We start from the raw sequence: 19219 nt of genomic DNA, 5'->3' as shown, positions 1-19219 counted from the left end.
CTTTAAACTTACGGATTTGTTTATTTTATATTTTTTCATTCAAAACGTATATGCCGAAAAAAAGTAGTTAAGAAAAAAGATTAAAAATTATGTATAAGGGGTTAAATTGTGATCGAAAGTCGCAGCTTTCTGAAATATTGACAGAACCGTTAAATCCACGTGGTTCTCTCTCTCTGTCTTGTAATTCAATTCTGACTGCGCGGAATATCTTTGGGCTTCTGCTTCAGGGTGATTATAAATATAAAACATTTAAATCTTGAAAATACAGCATCTAGTGTTATAATTAATAAATCTATGCCTCATGGAATATCAAAGATAAATTGATTTATTCTGTATATCTTCATAATATGGTTCACTACGACATTTGGTTTCAAAGATATAGGGAGTAGAAAGTCAGAGTTTATGGCAAATACTCAATTCCTTTATGTACAATGTGAATGCACTGAAAATTGTGATTTTACTTTATCTTTATCTTTTAAACTACAATAAATGTAAAAATTAAGATTATTTTTTGTCTTCAAGGGTGCATACTGCACATCCAAATAAAACAAACCTTTAAAAATCTTATTTAAACGAACTAATGAAATTAAAGGAATCAAGTTTTGGATAAAGACAGCTTATTCCTAAATATTTTGTGTGACAAGGTAGAAACCTCTATATAGCTAGTAGCTCATACTTCACAATGGAGTAATTTTTCAGGATTCATTATTGACATATAAAACGTTTTAATGATGTATAATTACGTTGTTTGAGCGCGAGAATCAGTTTTTAAAAGATCCTGAAGTAACGATGACAAAAAATGTAATGAAAATTCGAAAGTAAACCACTTAGTTGTTTAGGAACCGGTTAAATTGATAAAAATTGACTTTTATTATCGAAAATCTTATTTGGTTATTTTTTTAAGTCTCATTGGAATGTTGTAAACATTTTTGCTAAAAGTTCTCTATAAATTGCTTATAACTACAATCTTATGCTGATTTTGCTGGTTCTCTAAAAAACTTTTTACATATTCTAAACTTATAGCTTGGTATATAACCTGCAGATCTAAACAAATATTTAAACCAAGCTAAAAACATTTCCGTGGTTCTAACGAGATTTGAGGCAAATCAGTCAAGGGGTTCATGAGTCATATCGGACACACGTACAGACAAAGGGAAATTACTACTTTTAAATACATACAGTGGTAGGCAATTATATCAATATAATGAAGACACCTTTTTTAAAGTTTTAATTTTTCACAACCTTTTTAATTGACAGCTTCTCTTTGTTTCCATTTTTTGAGTATCCATACTGTCTGTAAAAGTCTGATATAAATCAAAATTTAAATTGAAAGTCGTCTTTATAATATTGACACATAGCAGACTGTTTTCGATGCCGTATAAACCGACCTAGATGATTCTAACCTAAAGGTTTTCTGACCTAAATATCGAACAGTTTGCATGTGTTTTAGGTCGGTTTGGTTGAAAAAAGCTTTAGGTCCGTTTGACATCCTTTGAGAAATATATAGGTTTTCCGGCCTAAGATTTAGAGATATATTTAGGTTGGTTGAGCTTATATCTTAGGTCTGTTTACCAAAACGTTTAAGTTGGTTGGTGAAAATTTTAGGTCTGTTAAGCAATATTTTTAGGTTGGTTGAGCATTTTTTTAGGCCGGATGCGGAATTTTTTAGGTCGAATGAGCCATATTTTTAGGTCGGATACGCATTATTAGGTCGGATGAGCATTATTTTTAGGTCAGATTAGCAATTTTTTTAGGTCGGATGAGCAGTATTTTTAGGTCGGATACGCAATATTTTTAGGTCGGATGAGCATTTTTTTTAGATCGGTACAATTTTCAATAATTTGATCATACCTCATTTTCAATACAGTGGTCGGCAATTATATATGAATAAAATGGAGAGGACTTTTTATTAATTATGTTTTAATCATTAATTTAATAACTAAAAGTAAACTTACATGTTATGCGTTTCTGCTGAAAAAAGTTGAGATGAAAATAAGTAAAAATATTGCTCAACCGACCTAAAAATATTGCTCAACCGACCTAAAAATATTGCTCATCCGACCTAATAATATTGCTCAACCTCAACCTAAAAAATTGCTCAACTGGCCTAAAAATATTGCTCATCCGACCTTAAAATATTGCTCATCCGACCTAAAAATATTGCTTAACCGACCTAAAAATATTGCTCAACTGACCTAAAAATATTGCTCATCCGACCTAAGAATATTGCTCATCTAATCTTAAAATATTGCTCATCCGACCTAAAAATATTGCTTAACCGACCTAAAAATATTGCTCATCCGACCTTAAAATATTGCTCATCCGACCTAAAAATATTCAACCTCGACCTAAAAAATTGCTCAACCGACTTAAAAATATTGCTCATCCGACCTTAAAATATTGCTCATCCGACCTAAAAATATTGCTTAACCGACCTAAAAATATTGCTCAACCGACCTAAAAATATATTGCTCATCCGACCTAAAAATATTGCTTAACCGACCTAAAAATATTGCTTAACCGACCTAAAAATATTGCTCAACCGACCTAAAAATATTGCTCATCCGACCTAAAAATATTGCTCATCTAACCTAAAAATATTGCTCATCCGACCTAAAAATATTGCTCATCCGACCTAATAAAATTTCTCAACCGACCTAAAACTATTGCTCATCCGACCTAAAAATATTGCTCAACCGACCTAAAAATATTGTTCAACCGACCTAAAAATATTTCTTATCCGACCTAAAAATATTGCTCAACCGGCCTAAAATGAATGCTTATCTAACCTAAAATTGTTGCTTTAACCAACCTAAAATGTATTCCCAACTGACCATATTAATAACCAACCTAAATATATTTCCAATCTGTAGGTCAGTTTGGGACATTTCGCTAATCGAACCTACAGAAAAATGTCAGGTCAGAAAAACGTTAGGTTAGAAATTAGGTTTGTTTCCTCTAGGTTCGATGAAGCGCTGTTTTCAGGTTCATCCCCAGGCAGTTTACCTTGGTGTTAATTAGAACTGAACTGATTTGAGACAGAAGGCAGAAAACAGAAACAGAGCCTCCATGAACTATTGTATTCCTAATTTTTTTGCTCTGCAAAAAAAAATTAGCAAAAGTGTAAGGACCACCAATTAACAATACCTTTTTCCAAAAAAAAATGCCAGAGCACTGATTTTTAGAAGAAGGATTTATAAAATGCAAATTGCTTGACTTAAAAATCCATTATGTAGAATACAAGAAAAATTTTGTGTATGCAGTTAAAAATGACGATCATCTAGATCAGGACCAGCAAAATAGTTTGTTGCAATAAAAATTTTCACTTTTTGACAGCAAATGTTTTTAAATCGTGGATTTTAAAGAAAGTTTATTACAAATACTTCTTATTTCAGGATTATTTAGAGCTAGACTGTTCCAGAATTTTGGCAAATAAAGAAAGGAAATCGACATAAAGATTCATTATCAACTCTCGGGATAAAATATTCATCAAAGTTTCTTAAATTATACAAATTCACAGTTAATACTGTCGCATTTTTGGACAAATCAATTGATGCGATAAATCATAACTCATGAACTTGCAATTATGATAAGATCAAACATCGGGTCATCTCCTTGTGGCAGATCTGTCCTTTATATGGTCAATTATCTTTGCACCCTAATTATACCTTTTTAATAAACATTTAGGCCATGCACATTCATTTATTTCTACATATCTTATAAATGGACATACAAATACATTACTATGATTATGTGTGCAGATTAGCAACAGGTTATGATCCTTCTATTTGTTAGGTTCATTAACCTGATCCCTAAGGACCTTATCAGTAAGTCCATTGATTCTAAAGTGTAGTACCAACATACTATACTCAATCCGTCAACTAGATCTTTATCCTCTTTTTCCAGGTCTGCTTATCCACGCGTTCCTGCATCTTCTGGAGCATGTCCCAGACCTGGTTGTATAAGCGGGTGTTGAGCTCATCCCTACTTGCCTCGTGTTTGTATAAAATGCCTTCTTTTTGAGCGAAAATTTTATGTTTTTTTAAAAAGAAAATGGTATTGAAGGTTTTAAAAGCTAGTTTTTGTTTATTCTCATTTTGGATTTTGAAATCTCACTACCGCCAATACCACAGTTTGAAAATAAAAGTTAAAATTTTTTATTCTCATTTTGGATTTTCAAATCTCACTTTTTATTTTTTTCATGAATCTCACTACCTTAGAACTTGACACTATATACTTTTATTTTATAAAACTGGGGCATTTTATACCTACAGACTTGCCTCTGGGTACAGATGATACTCTCTCTCCCAAGCTTTCCCAGAATCCCATACCTTAATACCCGGATCCGTAGGGGGCTGTTGAGTACTTGCACCCCTCTGAAGAGGGGACGTTAGATCTCTAAGATCCTTATTCAGTTCCTCCAAGTTTACCAGAACTTCCTGCATCACCTTCAACAGCCCTTCTGCCTCATCATCATTCCCGTCCTCTGCCTCGTCCTCAGCTACTTCTCCATCCTCAGAGGCTGGAGCATTTACTATGGGAGCAGACCCACTGATGAGAGGGGTGAGATCTACAGGAGCAATCTCTACTGCTTCATCCTCAGTAACTTTATCTAGGTGCGCTGGATTGCTTACTATCGCGGATACTCGATTCATCACTTCTTGAAGTAGCTCATCCAATCAGAGTCCCACTGTATGCTATAATCTAAGTGATGAATATGAGTAGTACGGGGCCCGGTAGACGAGCTCCGGTTGTATTCAAGGTACTGATCATTCTTTTCAGGAACGGTCTAAGATACAACAATACAGAGTTTTCAGGAACGGTCTAAGATACAACAATACAGAGTTTTCAGGAACGGTCTAAGATACAACAATACAGAATTTTCAGGAACGGTCTAAGATACAACAATACAGAGTTTTCAGGAACAGTCTAAGATACAACAATACAGAGTTGTTTACAAAAAAAAATTCCAAAAGACTATTTTTATCAATTGAATGCATTAACATAAGTTTCATCAGGTTGCAGATATAGGTATTAAAAAATTTTAGTTTGTGGATAAGACTCGATTCCTAGCCACTTCTCTATCCTAACTAAATAAAATGTTTGAAGGGGAGTCACGCAAAAATCAATTTTGTTAAAATATACTGTTGAATGTTCAGTAAATCAAAACAGGGAAATCACCAGTTGAAGAATTTAAAGAAATTTTCCTTCCCTGGTCTATATATCTATATATATCTGGTCTATATAAACCTCATACGTAGTATTCAAATTTTAGTCTTCTATGAACCGTTCAGTCATTCTTACAAAAGGTAAATGTTTACAAAAAAATCCAATAGCTAACTCAAGTGCCCGGCTATGACTGTTGAACTTTTAAAGAACTTTGTAAAAAATGGATTTCGAATTTAAGAAAAAATCGATTTTTATAAAAATAGCTTTATTATATAGATTAAAGCAATTGTCAACTTTGTCGTTGCTAGAAGCAATAGCAAAGAAATATTTTTTTTTATCTTGAAACGAAACTTTTTTTGGGTCAATTTCCCTCTTTTCTTTGCTGCAGAAATCTACAAGTCTCTTTTATAGAGAACCCTGCAATAAAAAATGATCAATGATGAAAACAAAAAAAATTATTGCTTCTAACAAAGTTTAAAGAACAACGTCGTGAATTAAGCATAAAACTTCTTGAACCAAAGGGTCTTTTGATTTCATAATTATCATTAAAGTGATTGTTCAGATATCTGGACTCTGGATACAACTACCATGATTTAGAAATCTGTTTAACAAAAACAATCTCAATTCGCTGCAAACCAAGATGGTCACGCTCTACAACACTAAGCAAAAATCGAGTAGTATTTTGCCATTTACTTTTTAAACTTCAACTTTAAAATATAGATGTCCGGTGGCCGAATTTAAAGAATTTGAGCGGCGGTTTAAATTAAAGCCGCGGCTTAAATATGGTTGGTTCCACTTAAAATTGTATCAAATGTTTAAGCCGGCGCTTAATTTAAACCGGGTTTTGGCAGATTTAAACCGCGGCTCAAATTCTTTAAATTCCATCTTGGGAGTTGGGACTACTAAAAAGTGTAAGTGAATTGGTAAAACCCAAAGGTGTCTCTGAGTCCGCTGAGGGCATATAACGGAATGTTACTTATTTTATTTATTTAGGATTATTACAAACATGAGGTTTACCGGATACATTCTTCTTGCTCTCAGCTTTCTTTTGGTCTTGATGTCAGCTGTAGATGCAAATCCACAATTTTGTTATGAACAGTGCAGGTGCAAAACAGTGTGTCCTCCAAATAATCCACCTACAGGATAAAATTAGTGTTTATACAGATCAACAATCTACGGCTAATCCTTACAACAGACGGGACTATGAGAAACCTACTAAACAAATCATTGCAAATATTTTTTTTTTATTTTGATAATAAAATCTTTAGTGGTTTTATTGAATAAACTTAACTGCAATACAGGATGTCCCAATAAACATGGGACTTCAGTGACGAATTCAATAGATCGTCTTTGTTATGAATTAGCATTGTAATACCTAATTTCAAAAGCCATAATATTATTATGTCTGCTAGAGATTATTTTTTGAAAAGGGTAAATGGCTGTAAAGGTGTGTCTATATAATGTCTCCGTAAGATGAACAGTGAAGACGAACAAGTTTACTCTGTTTGTATACTGTAATTTTCTTATTTTACTAAGTACAACCGTATGCAGTCAAAACATAAACAAACAAATTGTTAACATAGCAGACGAAAATTTTTTAAAAATACCGTTTAAAAACGAACTTTTAAACTAATGTTTTTAAAAACGATCGTTTTTCGATTTTTGTCGTCGTTTTCATAACTAAAAGATCGCTTTACAAAAAATTGAAAACGTTAACATCCCTCCTAAAGGTAACTTCATTTTGTTGAAGGGAAAACTATGTATAAACGCCTGAATTAAACTATTTCATTTTGTGGCAAATTATTACAGGTCTGAAAAGAGTGTGTTTCGGATTTTTGACACACTTAACGTTGTTTCATTTCAAATATTATTTTATTTTTACGTTTTATATTTAATGAAAAAATTGTGGATTTCTGGAAATAAATCTTATTTTAAAGGTTTAAACAGCATTTTATAGCAAATTGTTTTAAGACGACCCATTTCCCCCCATTTGTGAAATATCTATAGAAAATTATTGGGCAAGGGACCTAGCACATTTTGGAATATTAGGCCTACTTTATATGAGGTAAAACCGGCATTTAAGAGCAAAATGTTTTAAGGATGACCCCCTCCCCCCCCCACCCATTTATCGGCATTGTACTTGCTTGAATGATACTATAATAAATATGCTACATATATATTGTAATATCATTCTTTATACATAGTTATTTCTGATACTTACAACTATAGTTCTTAAGAAATATTGTTTGTAACTAATTAGATTTCATAATTAAACATTGTGAATTTAAATTATATATTGAGTTAAAACAATGAATTAAAGTAAATTGAATATTAACAACACAATTCTTATCTTCACCAGAGTTGACATTTTTTTGAAGGGTTCATAGGAGACCCCTTCGGACAATTCCAATCCTTTGAGAACTCTTTTTGATTTCTAAACGATCCATTTACTCTATACCTAGCATGATAAAAGTTTTTAAAAATTAAATGATATCTAGTTTTTTGCTTAATTAGTTTTTCTCGTTTGAAAACATATATGCTACAAACAGTTATATTATGTTTCATAAATAAAATGGAACCCTGTTTAAGCAAACTCAAAGTGTTTTATTTTAAACTGTTTATCCACCTATCATCTTTTCTTTTGAAAAATGACATAACTTTTAATTAGGGTTTCCACGAAACAGTCAATTCTCTTGCTCAACAGTTGCGTTGTTTTGCACGAAAAGACTTTTTTGCACTAAATTCCGCATCATCTACGTATCAGTGTGAAACCAGTTTTGCACGAATTCATTCAAAATTAATAAATTTTTTGGCACGAAATTTTGCATAAATACGAAATTTATGATATTTGCATGAATACATGTCATTTCTGCAATATCATAATAACTGGCAGAACTGATAGTGAAAATATCTAAAAATAATTAATATACCCCCTTTCCTTTCCCAGGAATTCATAAATCGCTAAATTGCAAAACAGGGTGGACTTCTTGCCCCCCCTCCCTACAGGGGGGGTCAAGCCTTCTTCAGGGAGGGGAATGACCCGCATACCCCCCCTTAATCCGGATTGCAAAACAGGGTGGACTTCTTGCACCCCCCTACAGGGGGGGGGCAAGCCTTCTAAAGGGAGGGGCATGCCCCCCCTTACTCCCTCTAGTTGCGCGCCTGACCGGACTGATGATTAGTGAATGTGATTATGATTATTTAATTCGTGAGTAACTCTGTTACTACTTGAGATTGATTGCCGGTAAACAGTGTAATAGTCGGTAAGGGTTGGTGACCTAAAACCTGAGAATTGGGGCTCATTCGGCCAGCATGTGTGAGCGCCCAGCAGGCTGGAGTATAGTTGACTCTGATCGGTTTAATTTTGAATTTATTCATCATTTCCTGGAATTGTTTCTCAAAATTAAACGAACTAGCGAAATAGCCCGAAATCACAAAATAGCAGAAAATAACGAAAAACGCAAATACTTAGATTTTCTGCAGAATTTGTGCAAAATAGCTTTTGCTCATCAATGCGCAAAAACATCAAATTTCATGCAATTTATATTCGAAACGTAAGCAAATCTTTGCGCAATTTTTGTGCAAAAATTTCGATTGGAAACCCTACTTTTATTGCTATGTATGAAAGAAAAGGGGTTAGAAAAAATGCTGTACATTATCACGATATCCCTTATCAAAAACCCTACCCTTAAAACTGGCCTTTTTTATTAAGAAATCATTTGATAAAGATACCTTCCTGGTGGATGAACATGAGTCAGAAGAACAGTTTTCATCCAGTCATCTCGATAAACACTGCACCATGTGGATGCTCCAGATAACCAGAACAGCTGACGAGGGGTGTATGGTAATCCAGGTAACGGGAGTTCCTCCCCTTCCTCTTCAATTAGCCTCTCATACGCTCTAGGAAAATTCATTGATTTTCTGGTATTGTAGTATTAATTAGTTATTGTGGCGGATATCAGGACGTGGCAAAGAGAACCAGATTGAATCCACGTCACCGGCAGCTGAATAATTCACAAAGATTTAAATATAAATTAGTTTTTAAATTTAGTTATTAAAGTTATGTTTTGAATCCAAGACTTTTGATCGATTGAACATAGCTAAATTATAGTAGATTCATTCATTTATATTTTTATTCAGCTACAAAGCATGAGATATTACAAATAAGCAAATCACAATTTACTATGCAGTTTGGACCCGCCTAACCAGGGTTGGTTGTTTTGAGGGGTTAGTCCGAAGTTAATTAACGATACTGAATATAATTGGTTACACATATCAAGATATGTTTTGGATAGGTACGGAGTTTATTGGAAGGAAGGAGATTGTCAGGTGATCTGTGGCAGGGTGAGATCAGAGGGATTTTTATGTAGAAATAAATTAAAATACAGAGTGTTAATGATGGTAGTCACATAAACAGAAATAAGCTAATAAAGTTTCAGTTATTTTAGATGTTTTTTGCATTTAAACCTCTCATAATTCTCAAGATAAATATTGATTACTCTTTGTTTAAATATTTTTGCAGATTTAATTTCTTTAAGGTCAAATTTAATTTCATTCCACAATTTAGGAAACATTGCGGACGGAAAGCTTCCTAAATTTTTGTTTAAAACCCGTTCTAATTTATATGATTTTGTTCTATTCGGTTCAGCTAAAGACTTAAACATATTTTGGAAGGAAGAGGGAAGGTTATCATTAAAATATCCATGCATGAATGTCAGAACACTAAGTTTGTATGTATCATCAAGATTAAGAACTTTCAGTTTTGAAAATAATGGATTTGAATGTGCCTTGAAAGTAATATTATTAACCGCTCTGATTGCCTTTTTTTGCAATGATGTGATTTTTTGCAGTTTAGAGTTTTTAACCTTTCCCCAAGTAACAATTCCATATTCAATATGAGGCCTTACAAGAGAGTTATAAACAAGTAGACGAATGTTTAATGGTAATATATACTTAATTTGAGACAAAGCAAAAAAGATTGAGCTAGCTATTTTATTCGAGATATGTTCAATTCGAAAATCCCAGTTTAAAAATTCGTCAAGTTTCAGTCCATCAAATTTGAAACATTTGTTCACACAGTCATTACCAATCCTTTCAAGTATCTCATTTCCTATTTGGGTCAAAATGCAACTCTTTATTTCTAAATACTATATACTTAATGTTATGCAGACATTTAGTGACAAACGATTTGCTTGAAACCATTTTTCTGCTTTTTTTAGTTCAGTGTTTGCATCAAGTATTAACGTCAGGAGATGACTTATAAAAACTAGTATTATCTGCAAAGAGGCTGGTAAAAAAGATGTTGCTAGGGGCAAATCAATTATATAAAGCAGAAACAGCAGAGGCCTAGAACACTTCCTTAAGGAACACCACATGTTATAATTCTTTCTGTTGAAAAAAACTCCATTTATACATACATATTGAGTTCTATTATCAAGATAACCAGGTGTTGGCCACATTTTTGAAACCATAATGAATTAGTTTTTTTAAAAGTATGTCTAAATAACAACAATCAAAAGCTTTCTTTAAGTCTAGGAATATTCCAAGAGTAATTTCTGGTTTAGATTTATTAAGGTTTTCATAGATTTTATTCATTGAGTGCAAAAGTGGTTGATTTGTGTTATGTTTAGGTCTAAATCCAGCGCATATCATGGTGCTCGTAAATAAACAGCAACATGGGGGGGGGGAATTTTCTTACTGTTCAGAGCGGAGCTTAGCACCAATTTGGCATTGAAATACTTGAACCCTTGAAAACATAGATTTCACTGATCCAGGAAGGGGGGGGGGAGTGGGTGAACCCATACACCTCCCAACCCCCCCATTTAAATAAGAAAAATATATAGATAGAGCTAGGGTTGGGCAAAGTTCAGTTAATGAAAGGAAGGTTTTAGAATTCGACAAAAACTGTTAATTTTTAAACCGTTAACGAAACAGATTAGTAATTTTTGAAGAAAAAAATTGACAGTTGAAAACGAAAACGAATAAAAGATAAACCCAGTAAGTTATATTATCTAAACAATAATAGAATGTGCGCATGGTCTATAAGCTATAGTTAAAGTTATACTATTGTGAATTATCAAGAAATTTGAATCCTGAATTCCATGTCTCAAAATAATTTCATATACAGAAAACTGTGGAAAGAAAGACGACATTTATAGCAATCCTTAAATCAAATTTTTTTAATTCACCAATAATTAAAACTAAAGTGAAAACTGTAACTGTAAAATAGTCATGATGAAATATACATAAAATATTTGTGAATATATAAGTAAAGAAATATAAAATGCGTATTTGATATATGTCAACTAATAAGTTTTAACTTTTGATGTTTTAACTCTGATTTTTATGTCTAATAAATTGTTAAAATTGTTAAAACTTAAGGGGGAGGTGTTTCCATGTAAGGGAGGTAGGTGTCCCCATGCATTAAACTGCTGACTGGAAAACTATTGATAAACATAAAGTCTACGTCTTATGGGAAACAAGAAATTTTGAGTTTATACTTCAGAAATTCATATTCCCATTCTGGTTTCCAGAATGTAACCCTAGAAGATTGTCCGGTTTACAGTATGGAACCTGGACATGTTACGGTTTTTATTACAGAACCCAGAAATTTTTCTGGTTTACGGAATTGAAACTGGAATTTTTCTGGTTTATGGAATGAAACCTGGAAATATTTCCAGTTTATGGAATAAAATCCTGAATTTTTATGGAACATTCTGGAATTCCAGAACATGGTTCTGGAAATTTCCAGTTTCCATTTCAGTTAACTGGAAAAAATTCTAGTTTAGGTAACGTAAACCGAAAAAATTTTGCTTTCCATTTCATCCAAAAATTACCCAGAATTCCACATTACGGAACAAATTTCCAGATCATTCCATTTCCAAAATGGAAATTTTATTCCGGAATAATGGAAACTGCTACTCAGTCTGCAGAAAAGGATAAATATAGTTAAACTGCTGGTGCTGTGAACAATGTGACAAACTGTTAATGCTGTTAATACTTCAAAAGACCTTTAGCGGCTTTTAAATGTAAATGTAAATGTAAATACTGGTAACAAAATGATTATTTTGTTCTTACCTTTAAAATTAACAGCAACCTGAAATTTTTTTTAACGGTTGTAACTAGCCATTATTGAAACGGCTAGAAAAAGAATTGGAACATGCCCAGCCCCAGATAGAGCACACCTGTATGACTGCTTGATACCACCATTATCACCAATATTCTCTCCTTGTGAAATGATGCCATTTAGCTTTACAAGACTGCCATTAATCTCAGCAGACATTGATCCATACTGGTCTAATCAAGTAAGAAGAATTTTACTAATGAGGATAAATGATCTTTTTATGAACCATCAAAAACTGAGTATTATCTGCCGTAGTCTTTTTAAAAAAAACTGTACAAAATATATTGTTATATAAGGTTCAAATTCATATTTATAAAAAAATACATCATCTGCGTACTCTTCTCTTGTATATTTTAAAAGGGAGCACAATATTTAAATTATCTGCTTGCTTTATTTAATAAAAATTATTACCTATAAAACACTTTGCTTTCTCCAGAAATTTCTGTTTAGTCTCTGGTTCCCACCAATCAATTAGGTTGCCATTACTGTCTGTTTGGCTTCCTTTATCATCATACCCATGTGTAAGCTCATGACCAACTAACTGTCCAATTCCACCATAGTTCATATATTTAGGTTGGTTTTCCTATATTAGGAATTGAAATGTGTGATTATTCTTTTTATATCAATTCTAAGGTTCTAAGCAAAATGTGTTCATTACTAATAGGGTTTCCAATAATCTGGAACAAAATTTCCATTTTGGAAATGGAATGATCCCGAAATTTGTTCCGTAAAGTGAAATTCCAGGAAATTTCCGTATGAAATGAAAACTGGAATTTTTCCGGTTTTACGTTATGTTTACAGAATGTAAACCTGGAAAAACTTCCAAGTTTACTTTCCGAAAACAATGGCTTTAAATCAGTTCAATTCAGAAATTGCAAAGTTTGAATATTGAAAACCAATAATGTGGCATGTGCATCAGTCTTAGTGATAATTTAATTGTAAGTATAGAGAATCAGGGAGTATGAAACTATACTGTATATGTAAGTTAATTCAAAGGTTTCAACAGACAATCCTCCTGATCATATTGTCTAATATAAAGCAAACCCAGAGATTAGAAGAATATTTAAACAATTTGGAAAAAATTATAATTCCAGATGGAGCATCACATGGGAACTCTAATATTTAAAGTTGGAATATCAAACCCATCACTAATCCCCCATCAATCCTCAATTTTTATATCCCTAAGATTTGTTAAATTTTGAAATCTTTCTTGAAACAAACTTAAGATCATAAGAGAAGTTAAATCAACGATAGTTTAAATCATTGATTTTGATATCCACAATTCTAAAGTTTTCACTCTAGTCTTATATATCACATATACATACATTTAAAACCAGAAAATCAGGGAAGTCAACTGGTAATCTCAAGTTTGATTAAAATTGATCCAATGAATATAAGACAAACACAGGTGTATAGCAGTGAAATCAAACATATGGAACTTAAATATTGATTTAATGTGTGTCTAGTAAAATTTTAGCTTTGCAACATTTACAAAAATACATTTAAAAATTGCTATAGAGTCATTTTTCCTATTCTCTTTACTTTCTTTTTATGAGAATCCTGACTGACAGGTTTCTATTGCTTTTTATCTTCTTCAAATAAATAGGATTATCTCATAATAATGTAAAGCCTACATCCACAATATTCTTAGTTAAACAGTTTTATCTAGGTTGCATCCTGACCTACAGAGACTTAGACTCTCCCCCTGAGTGGTCGTCAGTAGAGTCATGGTTAATCAACCCAGCAGCTAAGCCTGCCATCTGCATCCATCCAGGGAACAATTGGGATAAGAAATATCCCAACATCCCTTCCCTTAAAAAGATACACTTCTCTACCGATCCCTCCTGTGGGGCAAATTGGCCAAACAGAGATATTCCTTTGATCCCTCAGACTAATATAGATTCAGAGCTGCTTCATGTCCTCCTCTCCGACTTCAGGTTTGAGCTTACACCAGCAGTCCAATGCTGGGGAGAGAAGGCTACTCTATATCTGAGAGAAGGTGCAAAATCTCACCAAATGAAAACCTTTCCCTCAATCATGTGCAAGAAAAGCTCAAATCTTGTAGAGTCAGGTGAAAGGGTTTACAACACAATAGCTCCGGGCATCAGCAAAGGTTTCATAGCAGGTCCATTCTACTACGAACCCCTAGACAAGTTTAGATCCAACACTATGAGAGGGATTAAACAGAAAGACAAGCTAAGACATATCAGTAAATATTGAAGACCTGAGATTAAAAGATTTTTCTTGGTTAGACAATTTTTTTGTGGAACTTTCACTAGTCTTTGGCTCAGTAAACTCCGTGGAAGCATTTGACAACTTAGGAGAACTGATAATCTCTTTAGCTTGCATATTCAGTGGCTGTTACGCGATGTTATCGTCTCATTCTATAACTCCCCGCCCCTGTGCTCTTCTCATGAATCATGTGAAGCCCCTGAAAGGAGGACAGATCTGTGCGTATAGGAACTTTCTAAAACCAGTTTTGTTTAAATAAACTTTATCTTAAAATCTGTACTGTGTCCGCCATTTTTCTCATCAATTAAACCAGATATTTTGATAAGAAAAGTATTATCATTGTAATCCTGTGAACGGCACATAAAGGCACAGTTTATACACTGTATATTCAATTATGCTAAGCTGAGTTTAAATCCTTGTTATCCTTGTATGTTGATCTAATATTGATTTATCTTCTAAATAGTTTTGTAAATCCAAGATTTATAGTATTGGAAATAAATTGTTCTTTTTGTTCATCAATCTTATAGTTATAGATTGCTTTATATCATGAGCTTTTAATGCTTTATTACTCTTATATTAACGATTTTGTATAATCTTTATATTATTTTGAACTATCAAAGCTTTTGTTTCAAGATTTTCTTTCATACATATATTCTTTTTCTGTTATTTATGCTTACAGTCCTGGTTTCAATTGTAACCCTATAATGGGACTATGTCGAGGTTAATAATATTCAAGGATATTTTAAGCAGCCAGAATTAGTTGCGAAACATTCAATTTTAATTCATAAAAGGGGTTGAGTTTTCCTTTAATGATAACCTAATAATTGATAAATTGATACACTGATAACTGATAATGCCTCTACAGTGGACACCGCCTTTGGGGCCTGATAACTGGATGGGTGGGGAGGAGAAGACGTTCAGCCTCAAAAAGTGATGAGGATGTGATGAACAGCACTTTCAACCCTAATAAGCCCTGTCAAGTAACTGATGTATTGATTGAAGCAATAGGACTTATGCTTCAAATCCCCAAATTAATGCCTTGGGGTACATTGATGATTCTTACTGTGACAGTATGGGGACCCGTTTACAAACTAGAATTCAAACAAGTTCTTGGTGAGATTCTAGTGGGATTGAGAAATTAAACTCTGACTATTTGAAGGAACAAGCTAATATTAAGGAGTGGGAGGCAATTGTTACAAATTCTTGTAAACCCCTTTATTGAAAATAAACCTGGCGGGATTTGCAGGGATCTTAAGCAATGCATTGCTAGGGTTAGCATAGTAAGGGGGGATTTTTCCATGGTGGGGCAATTCAGTAGTCTGAACGATAGAGTGAAGACTATAAGGAGGAGAGCCATTGCTAGATGAGTACAAGGTGAAGATCATCCTCAGACCAATTTGCCTCAAGTCAACTCTGGAATGATGAGTTACTCTGAGATAAGGAGGGTGAATCAAGATGAAGTTTTCAACAGTGAGCGCGGAGCCCCCAGTTCAGAATTAATGCAGGAAGAAAATAGTGGTAGCACTGTAGTAGCATCAGGTATAGGAAGCCTGGTTCCCAGATTATTTCCAGGGTATCCTACCTATGCTAGACAGTAAGTAAATAAGCCCGGTTCATGGCTCAGCTCATTGCTCAACAAACTATTCAGAGCCAGTAAACAGGGTTGACCGACCTAACCTAGCATGTAGCAGGACAGGTAGGTCAAACAGGTTGACTAGCCTACCTGACAGCTATTCCAATTAATGTCAGATGTACCGTCACTGGCTGGTCAACCCAAAGAAGCTGGTGTACAGCTCCATCTGGGTAAGGGAGAACCATATAGCTCGGTAGAGGGATACATCCTTAGTCCTTTTGACAAACTCAAGTATAGGTAGGGAGGAGAGAGGCGGACAGAGATGACAGCTACCTGGCAAGAAGTGATCATAGATAAGGTACAATAATATCATCCATTTCAACACACTGTTAGACAAAGAAAGCAATGTTAAAACATTAAAAAACTTATTTTTTCCTACACAAATTTTTAAACCAGTTTCAAACCTTCCCTTGGGCCATGTGAATTGCCTCACAAATTTAGGACTTGGTCGGTTCAGCTGTTTTGAGATTTATTGGATACAAATGGACAAACAAACATAGTTAAAATATAGTTTTCCCGGAAAATTCCTGAAAGATTATCTGTAAGCAGGAATTTTCTGATACAATATTCCGGAATGTTTCATAATTATGAAATAATATTCTGGAATGTTTCGTAATTTTGGAACAACATTCCGGACATTTCTGGTTTACGGAACCTTTTCCACAATGGAAATGGAAATAATTTCTGGATCATTTCCGTATGTAAACCGTAACCTGGAATTCCAGTGGAAAGCCTAGTTACTAACCATGATTAGGGTTTTCAACACAAGTGGATTATGAGCCCTATAATTTCTATGAAATCTGTGCAATTAACAGCAATTCCGCACAGTAATGCATAATGGAAATTCTAATGGAAACCCTAACCATAAAGTTTCAAGTTAATTAAAATATTAAAATATTCTTACAATTTTTAAATCATATTTTCATATCTTTCCTCTCTTCGATGTTACTTAAAATTAAAAGAAAAAACCTGAAAAAGACGTCCAGCTAGTATTCCCGCTGGGAGAGTTATGGTGTTTGTATCATATTTTGCATTTACAATAGCAGCTCCTCCATGTATTTTCCAGCTGCAAGTTGTGTTATTATAAAATAGTTTTTATTAATGTGGAACTTGTTACTAATCTTGAGTTGATAGTTGAATTGAAATTTGTTATCATTCTCCTAATCCTAATTTTTGAGGGGTTTAAAAATAACTTAATTATCTGTATTTTCTGTATTAAAATAAAAGAGTTTTTGCAACAATTCCTGATACTCTAATACTTATATCTTTGTAGACCTTATATATTTCAAACTATGAGTTCTCTTGGATTAAAAGTCTAAAATATCATAGGTTTGTAGCAACTACCTACTCCATAACAATTTACTTGAGAGGTATCTATCCAGAGATATTATTAAAACAATCAAATAAGACCGGCTCTAGATGCAACACAGGGACACAAGTGTCCAATAACATAGGACAAATCTCAGACTCTATTTTCAACCAGGACTGGCTTTAAATGCAACACGGGGACACAAGCGTCCAATATTATATAGAGACAATTTCCACTCGCATAATTCAACGAGACCACAAGCTGTCTTTTAAGCCAAAATCGATGCAATGCCAAATTGCATAATCTCTTGAGCTATTGGTGTCAATCAAACAATAGCTAGAATCTATGCTAAAACAATTAACAAGATCTACACTTGTTCCTTGAAAGAGAATTTCAAAGCTCTTTATCATGCTTACTTAGGTTTCTGATAATGAAATCAAAATCAGAGTCTCATTCAACTAACTTTATTCAATAGCTTGGGTTACAAGGTTAACAGGAATTGACGTTAACAGTTAAAGTTTAACTCATTCCAACTCATTAAAATCTATGTTTTAAAAAATCTCAGGAAATCAAAATCTAAAAACCAGTTCTTAGGCATAAAACATGGTTTATGTCTTATACACTTTATGTATTGAGAAAGAAAACAAACCTTTTGGGATCATTGGGTTTCCGTAACTCTTTGACAATATACTTTTTGATAAATCTCTTCAGTTTTAAGTTGTTTGTTATAAAATTGGGAGAAAGCAACTCCAACCCTAATAATTAAAAAGATAATGAAAAAAAACTTGAATTTTGTCCCATGAGATAAATTCTTGATTACCTTCATAATATTGGTTTAAGAGTTCAGGATCTAAGATCTCCTTGGCATACCCAATAACTGCTTGCATCTTGTCCACCTTGTCATGAGCCTTCTCTCTTGTTATATCATCCATCCAATCCAACTCATCCAATATTATCTTAAACTCTTTCCTGCATAAACATAAATTTATGGTAACCTTACGTTTTGTTTTGGGTGTTCCTGGGTTTAAACCTATGTGTGGGGCTTTAAAGCAGGAGAACATTTATTTTCAGAATAACTAACATTAAGATTTTCTTTTGCAGAAAAACTTGCAGATTTGGCTCCTTTTTAAGGACCCAGCACTGCAGACTCCTCTAATATGGAAGGACCCAGGAACCACATCTGAGGGTTCCTTTACCCATAGAACCTGCTCTGAGGGTTCCTATACCCATAGAACCTGCTCTGTGGGTTCCTTCTCATGTAAAACATACTCTTTACCTGATGAACCTACTCTAGGGGCCCTTACTCCTGTAGAGCCTTTTCTGTTGGCTCCTGCTGGTGAGGAATCTTCTCCTTGGGTTTGATTTCCAGGGTAACCTGCATGCAGCATGGTGTTCCTTCTTCTTTTCTTTCCTACTTCTCAAGTTTCTTTTCTATGTTTTGGAGCCTAGATTATTCTGAGCCGGCGATTTATAAAATTAAAAAAAAAACAAGCTGTAGTTGGGCCTTATATATGGCTCAAGCTTTCAGATTCAAGTTGCATCTTGTTTAGTTCATATAACTGGTTAAGTTTAATATTTGGAGAATAATCTCCACTAAAACCAACCACCATCAGTTTTATTTTCATTAGGCCTAACTTTGAGCCTAAGATCTCGCAGCTGTCAATCACATGACTAAAGCTGTCATCAGAGTAGAGTCTAAGATTGTATCTTAAACCTGGGTTTAAGTAATTTTGACTTGAGCTAAAGCTTTACA

General features: G+C 33.6%; 1 protein-coding gene across 3 annotated transcripts in view; it reads right to left on the bottom strand.

The window, feature by feature from the left end:
* Positions 1-6136: 6136 nt before the first annotated feature.
* The window catches only part of LOC111712685 (neprilysin-2), a 30965-nt gene continuing 17882 nt past the window's right edge, over positions 6137-19219 (bottom strand). For 2 of the 3 annotated variants that reach the window (XM_023487365.1, XM_023487367.1), the window contains 7 exons: positions 18287-18435; positions 18116-18221; positions 17127-17223; positions 12704-12875; positions 12354-12465; positions 8902-9069; positions 7449-7627 (listed from right to left, as the gene is read on the bottom strand). In XM_023487365.1, coding sequence (XP_023343133.1) covers positions 7522-7627; positions 8902-9069; positions 12354-12465; positions 12704-12875; positions 17127-17223; positions 18116-18221; positions 18287-18435 — 910 coding nt within the window. In that variant the 3' untranslated portion in view covers positions 7449-7521. Of the gene's footprint in view, positions 6306-7448; positions 7628-8901; positions 9070-12353; positions 12466-12703; positions 12876-17126; positions 17224-18115; positions 18222-18286; positions 18436-19219 lie in introns of those variants that run through there. The other variant, XM_023487368.1, reaches the window with a different exon arrangement.

This window comes from Eurytemora carolleeae, unplaced genomic scaffold (genome assembly GCF_000591075.1).
Source record: "Eurytemora carolleeae unplaced genomic scaffold, Eaff_2.0 scaffold1313, whole genome shotgun sequence".
Taxonomy (NCBI): domain Eukaryota; kingdom Metazoa; phylum Arthropoda; class Copepoda; order Calanoida; family Temoridae; genus Eurytemora; species Eurytemora carolleeae.
This window is presented reverse-complemented; position numbering and strand designations above follow the sequence as displayed.